This window comes from Nerophis ophidion, linkage group LG06 (assembly GCF_033978795.1).
Source record: "Nerophis ophidion isolate RoL-2023_Sa linkage group LG06, RoL_Noph_v1.0, whole genome shotgun sequence".
Classification (NCBI taxonomy): Eukaryota; Metazoa; Chordata; class Actinopteri; order Syngnathiformes; family Syngnathidae; genus Nerophis; species Nerophis ophidion.
In genome coordinates, this window is record NC_084616.1 from 16412019 (window position 1) to 16433447 (window position 21429).

At 38.5% G+C, this 21429-nt stretch overlaps 1 protein-coding gene across 3 annotated transcripts in view; it reads left to right on the forward strand.

The window, feature by feature from the left end:
* Nucleotides 1–21429, forward strand: part of LOC133554273 (extracellular sulfatase Sulf-2-like) — a 56652-nt gene that overhangs the window by 13841 nt on the left and 21382 nt on the right. For 2 of the 3 annotated variants that reach the window (XM_061902790.1, XM_061902787.1), the window contains exons 2-10: nt 7530–7746; nt 9175–9295; nt 9380–9498; nt 9604–9755; nt 15425–15594; nt 16081–16231; nt 18366–18465; nt 18550–18625; nt 19775–19903. In XM_061902790.1, coding sequence (XP_061758774.1) covers nt 7587–7746; nt 9175–9295; nt 9380–9498; nt 9604–9755; nt 15425–15594; nt 16081–16231; nt 18366–18465; nt 18550–18625; nt 19775–19903 — 1178 coding nt within the window. In that variant the 5' untranslated portion in view covers nt 7530–7586. Of the gene's footprint in view, nt 1–565; nt 691–7529; nt 7747–9174; nt 9296–9379; nt 9499–9603; nt 9756–15424; nt 15595–16080; nt 16232–18365; nt 18466–18549; nt 18626–19774; nt 19904–21429 lie in introns of all 3 variants that reach the window. The other variant, XM_061902789.1, reaches the window with a different exon arrangement.

Below are 21429 nucleotides of genomic sequence, written 5' to 3' on the forward strand. Positions count from 1 at the left end.
ATACCGTTATAATTTCTTTATGCCAGTTCCGCAAAGATGGCGACACACCGATGTAACGGCCACTTCGTGTCACGACTTCCTGTTGACCGTTGTCACGGTTACATTGCTCCGTGCAAAAAAAGACCTCCTGCTCACGAGAACTTGTGACTCGTCTGCTTTAAGTCACTGAGTCCACATGTGACTTACTTGTGTGTGTGTGTGTGTGTGTGTGTGTGTGTGTGTGTGTGTGTGTGTGTGTGTGTGTGTGTGTGTGTGTGTGTGTGTGTGTGTGTGTGTGTGTGTGTGTGTGCGTGTGTGTGCGGGTGCGTGCGTGCGTGTGTGTGTGTGTGTGTGTGTGCACTTGTTGTGACCCAGTAAAAAGAAACTGGACATTCCTGATTAATGATGCAGGTTAGACCCAAACAATGACACATACAGTTTTGTTGTTCCTGTTGTGTCTCTCTCACACACACACACACACACACACACACACACACACACACATAGGGATTGATGCAGACGTGGATGACGGTCTCTCCTCCACATTCCTCTCCATGTTTTCCCTTTCCCACATGTTCCTGATTAGGGAGCGGGCCCTGGGCTCAGAGTCGCCATGGCAACGCAGGCTGCCGCGCAGCGATTGGCTGCTTCCCTCCTGACCCGCGAGGGCGGCCCTGTCTGACCTTTGACCTCCGCCTACTGCTCGACTCGGTAGCATTAGCATGTTGCCCAAAGAAGTGTCTACTGTGGCGACCTTTAACCCCTTCTGATGCATCGCATGCCGTGTGTGTTGGCTTGTGCATGTTCTTGTATTTCTAGCCTTCTTTAGACCTCAAGAAGGATAAGTAGCTTCCATATGAGGAGGTGTGAATAAGTGATGACATAAATCATGGTCCCAATAACATTGCATCTAATAGAGAATGTCTCATTTGCACCCCTGGTGGTGACATCTATCAAAATGAGGGTGGTCCCAAAAAGGAGGGATTTTTCATATTAACTGTGTCGCTTATAAAAGTGCTCCCCCTCTGGTCAACATATGAAATAGCAAGTGTGTATAACAAATTGAAATACGCCCCCTTTGGTAAAAAAAATAATAAAATAAAATAAATATGTATATAGAGACATACTGTAATAACGATGTAAATAATGAAGATAAAAAAACAATTACAAACCAAAAATTTATAAATTCTATCGTAATGTGTTGACTTTTTTTTCTAAAATAGCAAAATTTTCTCGTAAAATGATGACTTTTTTAATGTAAAATTATTACTTTTTAAAGTGAAATGGTGACATTGGTCATATAAAATTCTAACTTTTATCGGTTTTTTGTTGTTCTTATAAAACAGTGACATTTTTTTGGGTAAAATGACTTTTGTCATCATTTTCCCAAGTAAAATTCCGATTATTATTATAATATTGCCACAATATTAAAGATTTCTAATAAAACTGTGACTTTTGTCGAGTAAAACGGTGACTCTTTTCATAAAATTGCCAAAATGTTAAGCTTTTATGGTAAAATTTCGAATCTTTGTCAAGACTTGGACTTGGGCGTTTGATGTTTTCCCGAGGTGCAAAGCGAAAGTTGGAGCGGGCAAGGCGTGAAGGTAAAGACATATTTTATTTTAACACTATACAGGGCCAAACGAAAGGCGCTCTCAGCAGAGGTACAAAAACGTAACTATGAAACAAAACTATCGCAAAGGCAAAACTATGAACATAAAACAAAACACTTGCACAATGGCATGAATAAAAAAAACTTACTTGGAAAGAGACAAGGGGCATGGATCATCGGCATGGATGTGGAGAGTGTGATCGAGGGTGAAAGATGGTGATGCTGCCAGGCTGACTACCTGGTAACTGTGGCTTAAATAATACTGTGGTGATACAGGACCAAACGAAAGGCGCTCTCAGCAGAGGTACAAAAACGTAACTATGAAACAAAACTATCGCAAAGGCAAAACTATGAACATAAAACAAAACACTTGCACAATGGCATGAATAAAAAAAACTTACTTGGAAAGAGACAAGGGGCATGGATCATCGGCATGGATGTGGAGAGTGTGATCGAGGGTGAAAGATGGTGCTGCTGCCAGGCTGACTACCTGGCAACTGTGGCTTTAATAATACTGTGGTGATTAGTGAGAACAGGTGCGGGACAAGGGGAAAACTAATAGGTTGCTATGGTGACAAAAGTGCACAAAGAGGCCAAAAACAAAACCGAACATGACTAAAACAAAACATGATCACACAGACATGACACTGTTATTGAGTAAAATTCCAACTTTTATCATAATATTGCACAAATGGTCCAGTTTTTCTTGTAAAATTGGGACTTGCGTTGAGTAAAATGACGACTTTTATTATATTACTGCCAAAATTCTAAGTTTTTCTTGTGAAATTGTGACCTTTTTCTCGTGAAATTCCAACAAATTTTTAACAACAAGCTTTTTTATATTTGAATAGTATGTATATATTATTAATGATGTAAAAACACATCTTTATATATCTAGAAAGGGAGGTCCTAAAGAAGTGGGCTTTTTTCTCAGGTCTCAGGAAGGCAACAAATACAAGAATATGTGTGTGTGTGCTTGTGTGTGTGTGATTGTGTGTGTGTGTGGGTTTATTTGCGTCTGCAAGTGGGCAGCAGGGCTGAAACCCCCGCGGGGATGGCGAGGGCGAGCACAAGACGGTGAATGCGGAGCCTTTGCGTGGCTCTGTTCTCTATACAAGTCAACGTTCTTTAATTGGAGCTGACTTGATCAGAGGAAGAAGAGCAGGGAGAGAAACTTAAGGGAGGAAGAACTCCAACTGATGATGTTTCAGAAGGAGTCTTCAACTTCCTCTTGGCCAAACTCATGTGGAAGTGTCAGGCTTGTCATCAAGACCGATACTTGTGAATGTTTACTATTCCTGATAATTGGTCAATAAACAATTTTTTTTTAAATTCACTATTTTGTATGGGCCCTGCGATGAGGTGGCAACCTGTCCAGGGTGTACGCCGCCTTCCGCTCGATTGTAGCTGAGATAGGCACCAGCGACCCCAAAGGGAATAATTGGTCGAAAATGGATGGATGGATGGACTATTTTGCATGATATCATTATCAGTGTTATCATCTTTTTGTACAGAATTGAAACATCAGTATCAGCTGTCAAGAGGTTATTATACATTTAAATAAAAGAACAGTAGTAGCTATTAACCTCCCAGTACATCAAAATAAAGAATACATTTAAACATGATTTTAAATAAAAATAATCAACTATTTTACATTTTACAAAGTACAGTAGTAGTGTATAACGTACTAGTACATCAAAACAAACAATATCGTGGTTATGAATATGATTTTAAATAAAAACAATCAACTATTTTACATTTAAAAAATAACTGTAGTCGTCTATAACGTCCCAGTACATCAAAAGAAACAATATTGTGCTCATAAATATGATTTTAAATAAGAAATGATCAACTATTATACATTTAAATAAGAAAACAGTTCTAGTCTATAACGTCCCAGTATATAAAAACAAGCAATATTGTGGTTATAAATATGATTTTAAATCAAAATAATCAACTATTTTACATTTAAAAAAGAACTGTAGTCATCTATGACGTCCTAGTACATCAAAATAAACAATATTGTGCTCATAAATATGATTATAAATAGAAATAATCTAACTATTTTACATTTAAAAAAGATCAATGAGGTGGCAGGCCACGTTAAAATGATGCGGTAGACCACATTGATGTGCCAGACCACGTTGAATAACGTGGTGAGTGACGGGCCGGTTAAAACAACGTTGCGAACCACATTGAATGACCTGGTGGGCCACATAAGATTATGTGGAAAACCACATTAAATGATGTGGCAGACCACATTGAATAACGTGGCGGGCCACTTCAAATTATGTGACGGGCCACAAGAAATTATGTGACGGGCCACAAGAAAATATGTGACGGGCATTAGGCCACTTAAAGGACGTTGCGAACCGCATGGGACGATGTGGCGGACAACATGAAATTATGTGGAAGACCACATGGAATGACGTAATGGACCAGGTTGAACAACATTAAGGGCCACCTTAATGATTGGATGGACCGCAATGAATGATATGACGGGACACATTGAATAAAATGGTACAACATTAAATGATGTGGCTGACCATATGAAATAATGTGGCAGGCCACATTGAATGACGTGACGGACCAGCTTAAACGAAGTAAAGGGGCCACATTAAATGAAAGGACGGACCACAATAAATAATGTGGCATGCCATATTGAAGGATGTAACGTGCAACTTTGAATGACGGACAACATTAAATGATGTAGCAGACTACGTTGAATAATGTTGCGAACCTCTTTAAATAATGTGGCAGACCAATTTAAAGTATGTAAAAGACCATATTGAACAATTTGACGGACCACATCGAATGCTGCAAAGGGCCATTATAAATGACAATATAAAAAATATTGTAGCATGCTACATTGAATGACACGGTGGGTCACTTTAAATGTTGTGGAAGACCACATTGAATGGCGTGACGGACCAGGTTGAACGACATAAAATGGTACATTAAACGATAGGTAGGACCACAATGAATAAGGTGGCAGCCCACATTGAAGATGTAACGGGCCGCCTTGAATGACATGGCGGACAACATTAAATGATGTGTGGGACAATATTAAATGATGTGGCAGACTCAATCAATCAATCAATCAATCAATCAATGTTTATTTATATAGCCCCAAATCACAAATGTCTCAAAGGACTGCACAAATCATTATGACTACAACATCCTCGGAAGAACCCACAAAAGGGCAAGGAAAACTCACACTCAGTGGGCAGGGAGAATTCACATCCAGTGGGACGCCAGTGACAATGCTGACTATGAGAAACCTTGGAGAGGACCTCAGATGTGGGCAACCCCCCCCCCCCCCCCTCTAGGGGACCAAAAGCAATGGATGTCGAGCGGGTCTAACATGATGCTGTGAAAGTTCAATCCATAGTGGCTCCAACACAGCCGCGAGAGTTCAGTTCAAAGCGGATCCAAGACAGCAGCGAGAGTCCCGTCCACAGGAGACCATCTCAAGCGGAGGCGGATCAGCAGCGTAGAGATGTCCCCAATCGATACAGGCGAGCGGTCCATCCTGGGTCCCGAAGAGCGGTCCATCCTGGGTCTCGACTCTGGACAGCCAGTACTTCATCCATGGTCATCGGACCGGACCCCCTCCACAAGGGAGGGGGGGACATAGGAGAAAGAAAAGAAGCGGCAGATCAACTGGTCTAAAAAGGAGGTCTATTTAAAGGCTAGAGTATACAGATGAGTTTTAAGGTGAGACTTAAATGCTTCTACTGACTCTGTCGAATTATGTTGGGAACCTCATTAAATTATGTGGCAGACCACATTGAATAATGTGACGGACCAGGTTGAACGACATCAAGTGGTGATGCAAAGGGCCACTTTAAATGAAGTAGATATAATCACAGGGTGTGCCACATTGAATGACGTGACGGACCAGGTTGAACGACATAAAGGGCCAAATTAAGTGATAGTACGGACCACAATGAATAAAGTGGTAGGCCACATTGAATGATGTAACAGGCCACCTTGAATGATATGGCGGACAACATTAAATGATGGGGCAGCGGCAGGCCACTTAAATGAAGTAGCAGGCTACGTCGAATAATGTTGCAAACCTCTCTAATAAACGCGGCAGACCATTTTAAACTATGTAAAATACCACATTGAACGATGTGACGGACCACATTGAATCCTGCAAAGGGCCAAAATAACCGAGCATATAATATAATGTAGCAGGCCACTTGAATGATATGGTGGGCCACTTTAAATGTTGTGGAAGACAACATTGATTACGTGACGGACCAGGTTGAACGACATCAAGTGGTACATTAAATGATAGGACGGACCACAATGAAGAATGTGGCTGGCCACAATGAATGATGTAACGGGCCACCTTGAATGAAATGGCGGGCAACATTAAATGTCATGGCAGACTATGTCAAATAATGTTGGGAATCTCTTTAAATTAAGTGGCAGACCACATTGAATAATGCGTCGTACCACGTTGAATGATGCAAAGGGCCACTTTAAATGAATTGGCTGACCTTATAAAATAAAAGTGGCAGGCCACATTGAATGACATGGCGGGCCAAATTATATGTAGTAGAAGACCACATTGAATGACATGACAGACCAGGTTGAACAACATATAGGGCCACAATAAATGATAGGACGGACCACAATGAATAATGTGGCAGGCCAATTTGAATGATGTAATGGGCCACCTTGAATGACAACATTAAATGATGTGGCAGACTACGTTGAATAATGTTGGGAATCTCATTAAATTAAGTGGCAGACCACATTGAATAATGCGTCGTACCACTTTGAATGATGCAAAGGGCCACTTTAAATGATTTGGCTGACCATATAAAATAAATTGGCAGGCCATATTGAATTACATGGCGGTCCACTTTAAATGTTCTGGAAGACCACATCGAATGACATGACGGACTAGGTTGAACAGCATATAGGGCCACTATAAATGATAGGACGGACCAGAATGAATAATGTGGGAGGCCACATTGAATGATGTAACGGGCCAACTGGAATGACATGGCGGACAACATTAAATTATGTGGCAGACCGTTGAATAATGTTGGGAACCTCATTAAATTATGTGGCAGACCACGTTGAATGATGCAAAGGGCCACTTTAAATTATGTGACTGACCATATAAAATAAATTAGCAGGCCACATTGAATGACATGGCGGGCCACTTTAAATGTTGTGAGGACAACATTGAATGACGTGACGGACCAGGTTGTACGACATCAGGTGGTACATTATATGATTGGACAGACCACAATGAATAATGTGGCAGGCCACGTTGAATGATGTAAGGGGCCACTTTGAATGATGCAAAGGGCCACTTTGAATGATGCAAAGGGCCACTTTAAATGAAGTGGCTGACAATATAAAATAAAATGGCAGGCCACTTTAAATGACGAGGCGGGCCTTGAGTTAGAGACCACGTTAGTGTAGCTATAAACAATCTCATTTCCATCAACTCACACGGGTCATTACCTTACGAGGTCAAAGGTCGGCTATTTTCTTGCTCAATTAATGACAGAAAATAGCAGCTTATCACATCTGACGCACACACACAGGTCAAAGGTCGGTGTTTTGTAATGGCTGCAGAGAGCACACACACACACACAGCTCACATGACGCTGCCAGCGCGTGTTTATTGATGCTACAGTCGACTCTTCTCTGTCGCCATGGTAACCGCTCTGCTGCCCTCTCCCCTCAGCGCCGTGACCTCTGACCTCATGCGGGGGGGGGGGGGGGGGTATCCAAACATGCAAAGCTACTGATGAATATGGAAGAGAGTGATCGTTAGCGCTGCATCTCATTAGTGGCCAGCTGTACCCGCCCGCAGCTCATGAATATTAATGAGAATGCCTCCTGCGCCTGTCCTGATATCGCTCCTCGCCGTCTTGACCTTTGACCTTTGTCTTCTGCCTTCCAGACGCCGGAGCAGCTGATTGGTTGATCTCCGGGTGAGGTCAGGGGTCAACGTGGGCCAATGGCGGGCGGACTCCTCCTCATCCTGTTGGCGTCCACCACGCTGGGCCACGCTCAGTTCCCGCCGGGCCAGCGGCTGAAGCCCCGCCTCCTGAGAGACAGACGCAACATCCGTCCCAACATCATCCTGGTGCTCACCGACGACCAGGACATGGAGCTGGGTGACTGAAACACTGGCGTGCTTGTTGTCATAGCAACGCCTTTTACACTGCCTTTTACATGGCTCGTCGACGTGCACAAAACAGCAATTAGCTCACGTCGGTTTAAGCACAAAACAATACTCGATTCAAAGTCAATACTTTTTAATGACGTTGTGTGCCAGTTCTGTTACTAACTCCATTTCGCCGTTAAATACACAAACAGCTGCGAGCAATCAATCCTATAATACTTCAAAGAAAACTGGTTTTGATCAAATTCTACCCAAACATTTGATAAAGTTAAATACAAGTAAGTAAAGGTAGTCGAGGTTTTTGTGGTTCAGTGCTCAATATCGGGGTAGAGCGGAATATACGTTAGGTCAGGATTCATTAGGAAAAAACACAGATAAATCCCCTGAAGAGCAGGGAAACCTGCGAACAGGCTTGTAGGGATGACATAGCCTCTATGTTTTTTCCTGACCTAACAAATATGTGTGTGTGTGTGTGTGTGTGTATACATATATATATATATATATATATATATATATATATATATATATATATATTGTTATGGGTGAGGGCTTAAAGTTATCTGGTTTTAGCTGTGTATATATATATATATATATATATATATATATATATATATATATATATATATATTGTTATGGGTGAGGGCTTAAAGTTATCTGGTTTTAGCTGTGTATATATATATATATATATATATATATATATATATATATATATATATATATATATATATATTAGGGGAAATATATATATATATTTTTTTAAAGAAAATAAAAATATTATATATTTTTTTCTTTTAAATCTATTTTTTGTGTATATATGTATTTATACTTGTTTAAATTTTATATATATTATTTATATATATTTAATTGTATACATATTTTTACATATTTATATATTTTAAACCAAAAATCTATTTAAAAAATAGATATATATAAATAAATACATACATATATACTGTACATGTATGTATATTAGGGGAAATATATATATATATATTTTTTTAAACAAAATAAAAATATTATATAGTTTTTTCTTTTAAATCCATTTTTTGTGTATATATGTATATATACATGTTTAAATTGTATATATATTATTTATATATATTTAATTGTATACATATTTTTACATATTTATATATTTTAAACCAAAAATGTATTTAAAAAATATATATATATATAAATAAATACATACATATATACTGTATGTATATATATATATATATATATATATATATACATAGTGTTTGTTTTTCATAAAAAAATGATGTATACAAATATATATATATATATGTTATATATATATATATATATATATATATTTATATATATATATATATATATATATATATAAAATGTAAATATATTTTTGAAAATGTCAAAGAAGGATCACAATTAATAAAAAAAATGGTTTGTTTTTTTCTAGGCTCCATGCAGGCCATGAATAAGACGCGGCGCATCATGGAAGAGGGCGGGACTTCCTTCACCAACGCCTTTGTCACCACGCCCATGTGCTGTCCGTCACGTTCCAGCATGCTCACTGGGAAGTAAGTCCGTCTGCCCGCCACTTGCTACCGCTAACTCCAGCCAATCCAACCTTGTGTGTGTGTGCGTGTGCCGTGCGTGTGTAGGTACGTGCACAACCACAACACGTACACTAACAACGAGAATTGCTCGTCCATGTCGTGGCAGCGTCAGCAAGAACCGCGAACCTTCGCCGTCTACCTCAACAACACAGGATACAGGACGGGTATATACACACTCACACAGACACACACACACATTCACTTCATGACTTTCTTATTTACTTCTGCCTGTGTGTGTGCGTGTGTGTGCGCGTGTGCGTGCTCGGCAGCCTTCTTCGGGAAGTATCTGAACGAGTACAACGGCTCGTACGTTCCTGCCGGATGGAAGGAGTGGCTTGGCCTGGTCAAGAACAGTCGCTTCTACAACTACACTCTCAGTCGTAACGGGATCAGAGAGAAACACGGAGCACAGTACCCTGAGGCATGCACACTCACACACACACACACACACACACACACACACACACACACACACACACACACACAGACACACACATTTATTTTATTTCTTACCTTCTTGAGACTTCAGAAAAAAGCCCTCCTCTTTCGGACCACCCTTTCTAGATATATAAAAATGTGTATTTACAACATTAATAATATATACATACTATGCAAATATAAAAAAGCTTGTTGTGAAAAATGAGTTGGAATTTCACAAGAAAAAGTCACAATTTCACAAGAAAAACTTTAAATTTTGGCGGTATTATAATAAAAGTCATAATTTTACTCAACGCAAGTTCAAATGTTACAATATGTTGTGCAATATTATGATACAAGTTGGGATTTTATTCAATGACGGTCGCAATTTTACAAGAAAAACAAAAATTATATATAAATTTTATGAAAAGAGTCATTTTACTCGACAAAAGTCACAATTTTCTCTGAAAACTTTAAAATGTTGGCAATTTTATAATAATAATCAGAATTTTACTTGGCAAAATTACAACAAAAGTCAGCTGTCCACCTGCCGGGTTTTTTCCGGGAATGAATAGGGAAGTCCTTTAGCTGCCATCTTGTTTTATCATATATTGCTGCTTTTGCATCTGCCAAAGTTAACTTTTGTGTGTACATTAAATCAACAAAAAAATCCTGACTTTGGAGCAATGTTCACAGACTTTAGTATTTGGTTCTCTATTAAATGCAATGGTTTTCCGTATTGGGACCCTGATGTTGGTCCTAACTTGTTCACACCTCCTCATACGGAAGCTACTTTTCCTTCTTGATGTCTCGAGAAGGGTTGAAATACAAGAACACACACACACACGCACACACATATTCTTGTATTTTTTACCTTCTTGAGACCTGAGAAAAAAGTCCACCTCTTTAGGACCACCCTTTCTAGATACATAAAAATGTGTATTTACAACATTAATAAAATATACATACAATGCAAATATAAAAAAGCTTGTTGTGAAAAATGAGTTGGAATTTCACAAGAAAAAGCTCACAATTTCACAAGAAAAACTTAGAATTTTGGCAGTATTATAATAAAAGTCGTCATTTTACTCAACGCAAGTCCAAATGTTACAATATCCATCCATTTTCTACCGCTTATTCCCTTTGGGGTCGCAGTGGGCGCTGGTGCCTATCTCAGCTACAATCGGGCGGAAGGCGGTGTACACCCTGGACAAGTCGCTACCTCATCGCAGGGCATGTTACAATATGTTGTGTAATATTATGATAAAAGTTGTAACTTTACTCAATGAGGGTCGCAATTTTACAAGAAAAACAAAAAATGTTGGTAAATTTTATGAAAAGAGCCGTCATTTTACTCGACAAAAGTAACAATTTTATAAGAAAACTTTCAAATGTTGGCAATACTATAGTAATAATCTGAATTTTACTTGTCAAAATTATGACGAAAGGGAATTTAATGGAAATTTAGGAATTTCAGGAAAAGCGGGAATTTTCTGGAAAAATTTTAAAAGACTTGAATGAGTTGAAATGGTTGGTGTTGGACTTTTTCAAATCGGATAATTAATGTTGAAGTAGTAACATTTTTAATTGAAAAATGGTTTGATTGATTGATTGATACTTTTATTAGTAGATTGCACAGTACAGTACATATTCCGTACAATGGACCACTAAATGGTAACACCCGAATAAGTTATTCAACTTGTTTAAGTCGGGGTCCACGTTAATCAATTCATGGTACAAATATATACTATCAACATAATACAGTCATCACACAAGTTAATCATCATAGTATGTACATTGAATTATTTACATTATTTACAATCCGGGGGGTGGGATGAGAAGCTTTGGTTGATATCAGAACTTCAGTCATCAACAATTGCATCAACAGAGAAATGTGGACATTGAAACAATGTAGGTCTTATTTAGTAGGATATGTACAGCCAGCAGAGAACATAGTGAGTTCACATAGCTTAACAACAAGTATATACATTAGAAGTACATTTGAGTTGTTTATAATCCGGCGAGATGGGATGTGAATGGAGGAGGGTATTAGTAAAGTGTTGAAGTTGCCTGGAGGTGTTGTTTTAGTGCGGTTTTGAAGGAATATAGAGATGCACTTACTTTTACACCTGTTGGGAGTGCATTCCACATTGATGTGGCATAGAAAGAGAATGAGTTAAGACCTTTGTTAGATCGAAATCTGGGTTTAACGTGGTTTGTGGAGCTCCCCCTGGTGTTGTGGTTATGGCGGTCATTTACGTTAAGGAAGTAATTTGACATGTACTTCGGTATCAAGGAGGTGTAGTGGATTTTATAGACTAGGCTCAGTGCAAGTTGTTTGACTCTTTCCTCCACCCTGAGCCAGCCCACTTTGGAGAAGTGGGTTGGATTGTGGTGTGATCTGGGGTGGAGGTCTAAAACCGGATTAGCTTATTCTGGGATGTTTGGAGTCTAGATTTGAGGGTTTTGGAGGTGCTGGGGTACCAGGAGGTGCAAGCGTAATCGAAGAAGGGTTGAAGGAGAGTTCCCGCTAGAATCCTGGAATTTCAGATAAAAACAGGTATTTTTCCAGTTTGACTTCATTTTTTGTCCTGATTAAGACGAATGTTTGGACGGTGGAATGGTTTAAGTGGGTTGGAAAATGTGGAATAAGTAGTTGCAAAAAAAAAAGGGTCAAAAAAGGGTTTGAAAAAAACGAGAATTCTGGGAATTCCTGGAATTTTTTTGAACTTTGAAAAATTATAGAATGTCCAGGATGAGTGGAATATGTTGAAGGTGGAATGGTTTGAATAGATTGAAAAATGTGGAAATGGTGCAAATTTGAAAAATGGCCAATTAATTTTGAATGGGGAAAAATGTCCCAGAAAACCTGGAAATCTGGGAATTTTTGGAATTTTTCAAGGAAAAGCCAGCGAATCCCGAATAGACTGAATAGTTTGAAGTTGGAACGTTTGAATTGTATGAAAAATGTTGGAATTGTGGAACTTTGAAAAATGTCCCTTTCATTTCAATGTGAATTTCATGTAAATTTGGGAATTTCGGGAAAAGATGTATTTTTCTGGAAAATGTTAAAAGACTTGAATAAGTTTAAATGGTTGGTGTTGGAATTTTTCAAATCGGGCAAGAAATATTGAAGTCGTCACATTTTTAATTGAGAAATAGTATAAAGGAAATCCTTGAATTTCTGGAAAACCAGGAATTTTTACAGTTCAATTTCATTTTTTGTCCTGATTAAGACGAATGTTTGGACGGTGGAATGGTTGAAGTGGGTTGGAAAATGTGGAAGAAGTAGTCGCCAGAAAAAAGGGTCAAAAAAGGGTTCTGAAAAAACGTGAAATCTGGGAATTCCTGGAATTTTTTTGAACTTTGATAAATGATAGAATGTCCAGGATGAGTGGAATATGTTGAAGGTGGAATGGTTTGAATAGATTGTAACGTGGAAATGTTGGATGTTTGAAAAATGACCAATTCATTTTGAATGGGGAAAAATGTCCTGGAAAATCTGGAATTCTGGGAAATCTGGGAATTTTGGGAATTTTTCAAGGGAAAGCCTGGGAATCCCGAATAAGATGAACAGTTTGAAGTTGGAACGCTTTGAATCGGATGAAAAATGTGGAAGGTAGAGCGCGCCAAAATCTGGAGACCATTTCAACATCTCATAATTTTCCAACATTCAAACCATTCCTGCATAGCTTGAGAGTAAATGGACCAATCACGACATCAAATGGGCGGAGCCATGAAGACATTTTGCTGAGGGCAATGTGTGTGCAGTCCACTTCTATTCATTGCTCATTCCCACGTTGAGTGGGTGGCGTGGGCGATCACGTCAACTGGCTGCGGAGAGGTTGTGTGGTGTGTCACTGCAAGGGGGAGGGGTGGTTCACTGCAAGGGGATGAAAAGTTTGCACAAAGGAGGCGGCGAGGAGTGGACTGACCCTGCATGATGGATGATCTAAATGCTTGTTAATGATGTCATTCATTCAATTATATGTCATTTATTGTGTTAGGTATAGGTTGTTTGAGGTCTCTGTGATGTCTGTTCATGTTTGTCAGCTGGACCTCTAAGATGGCGGCAAGTATCAGAGGCTGTAATATTTGGGCTGAAACAAAGACATTTGGAAAAATGCTAGCATAAAATGTTAGCATGCTAACCTAGAAGAAGTTAGCATACCTCTAAGATGGCGGCAGGTATCAAAAGCTGTGATATTTCGGCTGAAACAAAGACATTTGGAAAAATGCTAGCATAAAATGTTAGCATGCTAGCATAGAAGGAGTTAGCATATCTTTAAGATGTCGGCAAGTATCAAAAGCCATGGTATTTAGGCTGAAACGAAGACATTTGGAAAAATGCTAGCATAAAATAATAGCATGCGAACAGAAGAAGTTAGCGTACCTCTAAGATGGTGGCAAGTATCAAAAGCCGTGATTTTTAGGCTGAAACAAAGACATTTTGAAAAATGCTAGCGTACAGTGTTAGCATGCTAACATAGAAGAAGTTAGCATACCTCTAAGATGGCGGCAAGTATCAAAAGCTGTGATGTTTAGGCTGAAACAAAGACATTTTGAAAAATGCTAGCGTACAATGTTAGCATGCTAACAGAGAAGAAGTCAGCATACCTCTAAGATGGCGGCAAGTATCAAAAGCCGTGATATTTAGGCTGACACAAAGATATTCGGAAAAATGTTAGCATACAAGTGCTAGCATGCTAACATAGAAGAAGTTAGCATACCTCTAAGATGGTGGCAAGTATCAAAAGCCGTGATATTTAGGCTGAAACGAAGACATTTGGAAAAATGCTAGCATAAAATGTTAGCATGCTAACATAGAAGAAGGTAGCATACCTCTAAAATGGCGGCAAGTATCAAAAGCCATGATGCTTAGGCTGAAACAAAGACATTCGGAAAAATGTTAGCATTTAAGTGTTAGCATGGTAACTTAGAAGAAGTTAGCATACCTCTAGGATGGCGACAAGTATCAAAATCCGTGATGTTTAGGCTGAAACAAAGACATTTGGAAAAATGTTAGCATACAGGTGTTAGCATGGTAACATAGAAAACATTAGCATATCTCTTAGATGGCGACAAGCATCAAAACCGTGATATTTAGGCTGAAACAAAGAAATTTGGAAAAATGTTAGCATACAAGTGTTAGCATGCTAACATAGAAGAAGTTAGCTTACCTCTAAGATGGCGACAAGTATTAAAAGCTGTTATATCTACGCTGAAACAAAGAAATTCGGAAAAATGTTAGCGTACAAGTGCTAGCATGGTAACATAGAAAACATTAGCATATCTCTAAGATGGCGGCAAGTATCAAAAGCCATGATATTTAGGCTGAAACAAAGACATTTGGAAAAATGCTAGCATAAAATATTAGCATGCTAACAGAGGAAGTTAGCATACCTCTAAGATGGCGGCAAGTATCAATAGCCGTAATTTTTGGGCTGAAATTAAGACATTTGGAAACATTTTAGCATACAAGTGTTAGCATGGTAACATAGAAAAAGTTAGCATACCTCTAAGATGGCGACAGGTATCAAAAGCCGTGATATTTAGCCTGAAACGAAGTCTCTGCCATAAATCAATCACACACATTTCCTATGATGACGTCTTTGATCATTTGGTGTTTTTCAACTGCACTTTACACCTGTAATGTGTAAAATGGTGTTTCAGGACTACCTAACAGACGTGATCACAGCAGAGTCCATTCGCTACTTCCGCTGGTCCAAGCGGGTTTACCCACATCGGCCCGTCATGATGGTACTGAGTCACGCCGCCCCTCATGGACCGGAGGACTCGGCGCCGCAGTACAGCAACGCCTTTCCCAACGCGTCACAGCACATGTGTGTAGACACACTCACACACACACACACACACACACACACACACACACACACACACACACACACACAGTGGTTATCATTTGGAATGGGAACGAAGTTGTTGTTCGGGGCTTGTGGGGACCACCCTTTCTACAGGTTGTGGAGACATAAAACAATTAGGTAAAATGGCCACTGCCCAGTTAGCTCATAAACGTCTTTAAATCTCTGGATTAATGAAGTAATGTGGTGATCATTCTTACTGGGGACCCTGGGAATAAAGAATTATTATGAGGTTCATGGTTCATTTAAAATAGTTTCCCTATACGGGACCTGTTTTTTATGTCCCCATATCGTCAGAAGTCCCCTAAAGGTGACTGTGTAAACAGAGCTATGTCCCCACTAAGTCAGAATTGCCAGAACACACACACACACACACACACACTAAGACACAGACTCAAGATGTAGGGGGACCATGGAAAGACCCTAACGTGTACGTGTGCTTCCCAGCACTCCCAGTTACAACCACGCTCCCAACCCGGACAAGCACTGGATCATGCGCTACACGGGCTCCATGAAGCCGATCCACATGGAGTTCACCAACATGCTGCAGAGGAAACGACTGCAGACTCTGCTCTCGGTGGACGACAGCATGGACAAGGTGACACACTTCAATGTGATATTGCCAAATGGGTTTATGTTTGTCAGGGTGGTTACGACTGAAGCTAACAAAAGAGTTAGCATATTCCTAGGATGGCGCCAAGTAGCAACATCCATGATTTTTTAAAGTTTAAACATTCTACCAAATTACTGTGTAATTATGCGATGAAAAGAGACGACTTTTAGCCGTGTGTGGTGCTGGGGTAATATATCCGCTATAACACGCACACGCGTCATCATTCCGTGACGTTTTCAACAAGAAACTCCGCGGGAAATTTAAAATTGCAATTTAGTAAACTAAACCGGCCGTATTGGCATGTGTTGCAATGTTAATATTTCATCATTGATATATAAACTATCAGACTGTGTGGTGGGTAGTAGTGGGTTTCAGTAGGCCTTTAAGGTTTGAACTAAAAAAAAATTGAGAAAATGCTAGCAGAAAACGTTAGCGTAGTAACGTTAGCAGACTAACAAAAAATAAGTTGGGATACTTCTCAGACGGCGTCAAGTATCAATAGCCATGAACTACAAAAATTGGGAAGATGTTTATGTTTATTAGCGTGTTTGCTTTGTCTGGTGTCATGCGGCTGTAAAAGTGTGTGCGTGTGTGTGTGTTCTGGCAATGCTGACTTAATGGGGACATGCTCTGTTTACACAGTCACCTTTACGGGACTTCTGACGGTATGGGGACCAAAAAACAGGTTCCCCTAAGGCAGGGGTGTCCAAACTTTATCCACTGAGGGCCACACACTGAAAAATCAAAGCAAGCAGGGGCCATTTTGATATTTTTTATTTTAAAAAAAACAATACAATATATATATAAAAAATATACATTTCGACCTCCGCTCAGGCTTGATCCCAGGGACTCCAAAGGGTTTTGGTAAAAAATAATATGAAAATTGTGTTATTATGCAGTATTATTTTTTTTAATTATTATTAAAGTTTTGAATCTCTAAATCAACATTAGGTCCATCTGTCAATATAATGATTTTAAAGATTTAAGTTGTATGCTATTTTTGTCACAAAAAAACAGTTTTTATGGAAAAAATCACAAAATATGCAATATTTTCACCCAATAATTTTTTTAAGTTAAATATTTTAGATTTTATAATAATTGGAGCATTATAAAGGTCAATCACTCCTAACACCATTGATTTTAATTAATCATTATTTTTTGAGCAATGACATTAAAAAACAAATCACACAAAAATTATTGGGGATCCAGAAGTGTCCTACTCATTAAAGTGTTAGAAAATAAATTATAATTTTTTTTACAGTTTACTTTTAACACAATAATCTCGAGATCAACTCTAGATCTATCCGTCAATTATAAGTTTTAGTATTGTTTATGTTTTTTGTTTGTTCATTTTAGACCCTTCTTTAAAAAAACTGCTCAGTTTTTTATATGGCAAACACAAAATATGTAACATTTGCCCCAAAGTGGAAAATTTAACGTGACGTAATTGGAGCCTTGATTGGGTCAATAATTCATAATGACATTGATTTTGATTCATTATTATTTTTTAATGAAAGAAACATCCTGCATGCCAGCTTTGTGTTATTAGAGTAAACATTGCAACATTTTCTTTTTACATTTCACCCGTTTGCTCTTTTATATCAGTTTTTACATTTTAAAATTTTTTAATCGTATTTTTAAAATGTGCCGTGGGGCCGTTAAATAATTACCTGCGGGCCGCAAATGGCCCCCAGGCCGCACTTTGGACACCCCTGCCTTAAGGGAACCTTTTTAAATGATAGTCCATTCTGAAGATGCCTAAGTGATTTGTAAGCTTTTGCCAATAAAACATGTAGGGTTAGGCTTAAGGGTAACCCTAACCCTAACACGTACTTAAGTGTGTGAATTATGCAAAATTATTCAAATCTGGTCCCCATGAACCCCATATTAACCCTTTTTCCCCAGGGTCCCCAGTAAGTATGACCAACACTTTACTTCATCAATCCAGAGATTTAAAGATGTGTATGAGCTAACTGGGCAATGGCCATTTTACCTCATTTTTTTATGCCTCTACAACCTGTAGAAAGGGTGGTCCCCACAAGTCCCGATCAAAAACTTGGTCCCCATTCCGTATGATAACGTGTGTGTGTGTGTGTGTGTGTGTGTGTGTGTGTGTCAGCTATACAATATGCTGGTGGAGACCAAGGAGCTGGAGAACACCTACATCATCTACACGTCTGACCACGGCTACCACATTGGACAGTTTGGCCTGGTCAAAGGTAAGCGGCCGCCCGCGTGGACACGCCCCCTACTTCCCGGACACGCCCCCTACTTCCCGCTGAATCATGTTTGTGCTCTCACAGGGAAGTCCATGCCCTACGACTTTGACATCCGAGTCCCCTTTTACGTCAGAGGACCAAACGTGGAGCAAGGCAGCGTGTAAGCGCGCACGCACACATACACACACACACACACACACACACACACACACACACACACACACACACACACACACACACACATTTTTATTTTTCTGACCTTCTCGAGACCTGAGAAAAAAGCCAACCTACCCTATCTAGATGCGTAAAGATGTGTATTTACAACATTAATAATATATACATACTGTAAATGAGTTGGATTTTCACAAGAAAAAGGTCACAGTTTCACAAGAAAAACGTAGAATTTGGGCAGTATTCTAATAAAAGTCGGCATTTTACTCAACGCAAGTCAAAACGTTACAAGAAAAAAATGAACGTTTGTGCAATATTATGATAAAAGTTTGGAGTTTTACTCAATAACGTCGCAATTTTACAAGAAAAAAGTCACTATTTCGTAAGAAAACTAACATTTTGGCAATGTTATAATAATTAGCGGAATTTTACTTGACAAAATGGTGACAAAAGTCATCATTTTACTCAATAAATGTCACTGTTGTTTACAAGAACAATTCAGAATTTTATATGACAAATGTCACCATTTTGCAGTAAAAGTATTAATTTTGACATAAAAAAAGACATAATTTTACAGGAAAATGTTGCAATATTACAGAAACAGAAAGAATATGAGAAATTGTTCCCAATTTTAAAACAAAAAAGTCGACTCATTTTGAGAAAAAGACTGCATTTATTTATTTATTTTTTTTATTTATTTCATTTTTGTAATTGTTTTTTTAATTTTTTTTTATTGTCCCTACATGCATATTTATTACATTATTTTATTTTGATTTTGGCCAAAGGGGGCGCGTTTCAATTTCTTACACACACTTGTTATTTCATATGTTGGCCGGAGGGGGAGCACTTCTAATGTTTACACACACTTGTTATTTTATATGTTGGCCAGAGGGGGAGCACTTCAAAGTTTTACGCACACTTGTTATTTCATATGTTGACCAGAGGGAGGGCCCTTAAAATTCTTACACACACTTGTTATTTCATATGTTGACCAGAGGGGGAGCACTTTGAAAAGCGACACACAGTCAATATGAAAAATGTCATAAGAAGGCTGGAAATACAAGAACACGCACACACACACACACACGGTGTTCTCCAGAGGGGATCAGTGCTAACACTGCTGCTTCCTGTCTCCTAGCAACCCTCACATGGTCCTCAACATCGACCTGGCGCCCACCATCCTGGACATCGCCGGCCTGGACACACCCCCCGACATGGACGGCCAGTCCATCCTGAGCCTATTGGACGTGGACAGAGCCGCTAACAGGTTGGCAAATATTCCGGAATTTTTTTGGGTGACCTAAAACGTCTCACGTTTTGACACATACTCGGAAAAATTGCGGTTTTGAAGCCATTTTTGATACTCTATAAGATTGCATCAGCTTGTGAGTTTTCATGTTTGAGGCTTCCTCTGGAAGCATCACTCCAAAAAAGCACAGGATTTCAGCACATCGATCAAAGAGGCATCATTCGCATAGTATTTGCATACTATTTGCATATTATTTACATATTGCACTCAAGAGCAGAACACATTTTTAAACATCAACGGCAACTTACCAGAAGGAAGTCATTTCTTTTGCAAAATAAGTTTAAACGCTACCAATTTTTGGTACTTTTGTGTGTTTAATCAATTTATTTTCTCATGTGAGATTCAAAAATGGTCCGATTATTTTCGGTAACTGTGTTGTCCAGTTAGCATACTTCTAGGATGGCACTAGGTATCAAAAGCTGTGATTTTTAGGTTTAAACAAACATGTTTTTTTTGAAAAATGCTACCAGAAAACATTAGCTTAGTAATGTTAGCATGTTAACATAAAATAAGGTAGCATACTTTGAGGATGGCAATAAGTATCAAAAGCCGTGATTTTTAGGTTTAAACTAAAAAATGTTTTGAAAAATGCTAGCAGAAAATGTTAGCTTAGTAATGTTGGCATGTTAACATAAAATAAGGTAGCATGGTTTTAGGATTGCAGCAAGTATCAAAAGCCATTGTTTTCAGGTTCAAACTAAAAAAAATTGAAAAGTGCTGGCAGAAAATGCTAGCTTAGTAACGTTAGCATGATAACATAAAATAAGTTAGCATAGTTTTAGGATGGCGGCAAGTATCAAAAGCCATTATATTCAGGTTTAAACAAAATAAATAGAAAAATGCTAGCAGAAAATGTTAGCATCGTAACTTTAACATGCTAACATAAAAGAAGTTGGCATACTTCTAGAATGGCAACAAGTATCAAAAGCCATGATATTCAGGTTTAAACTAAAAAGAAATTGGAAAAAAGCTGCAGAAAATGTTAACATAGTAACGTTAGCATGTTGACTTAAAATAAGTTGGCCTACTTATAAAATGGTGACAAGTATCAAAAGCCATGATATTCAGATTCAAACTAAACATTTGGAAAAATGCTAGCAGAAAATTTTAGCATAGTAGCATTAGCATGTTAACATAAAATAAGTTGGCTTACTTCTAAGATGGCGATAAGTATCAAAAGTCATGATATTTAGGTATAAAATAAACAAAATTTGAAAAAATGCTTGCAGAAAATGTTAGCATCGTAACTTTAGCATGTTAACATAAAATAAGTTAGCATACTTCTAGGACGGCAGCAAGTATCAAAAGCCATGATATTCAGGTTTAAACTAAAAAACTTTTGAAAAAAGCTAACAGAAAATGTTAAGATAGTAACGTTAGCATGTTGACATAAAATAAGTTGGCGTACTTATAAAATGGTGACAAGTATCAAAAGCCATGATATTCAGGTTCAAACTAAAAATAAATTGGAAAAAGCTAGCAGA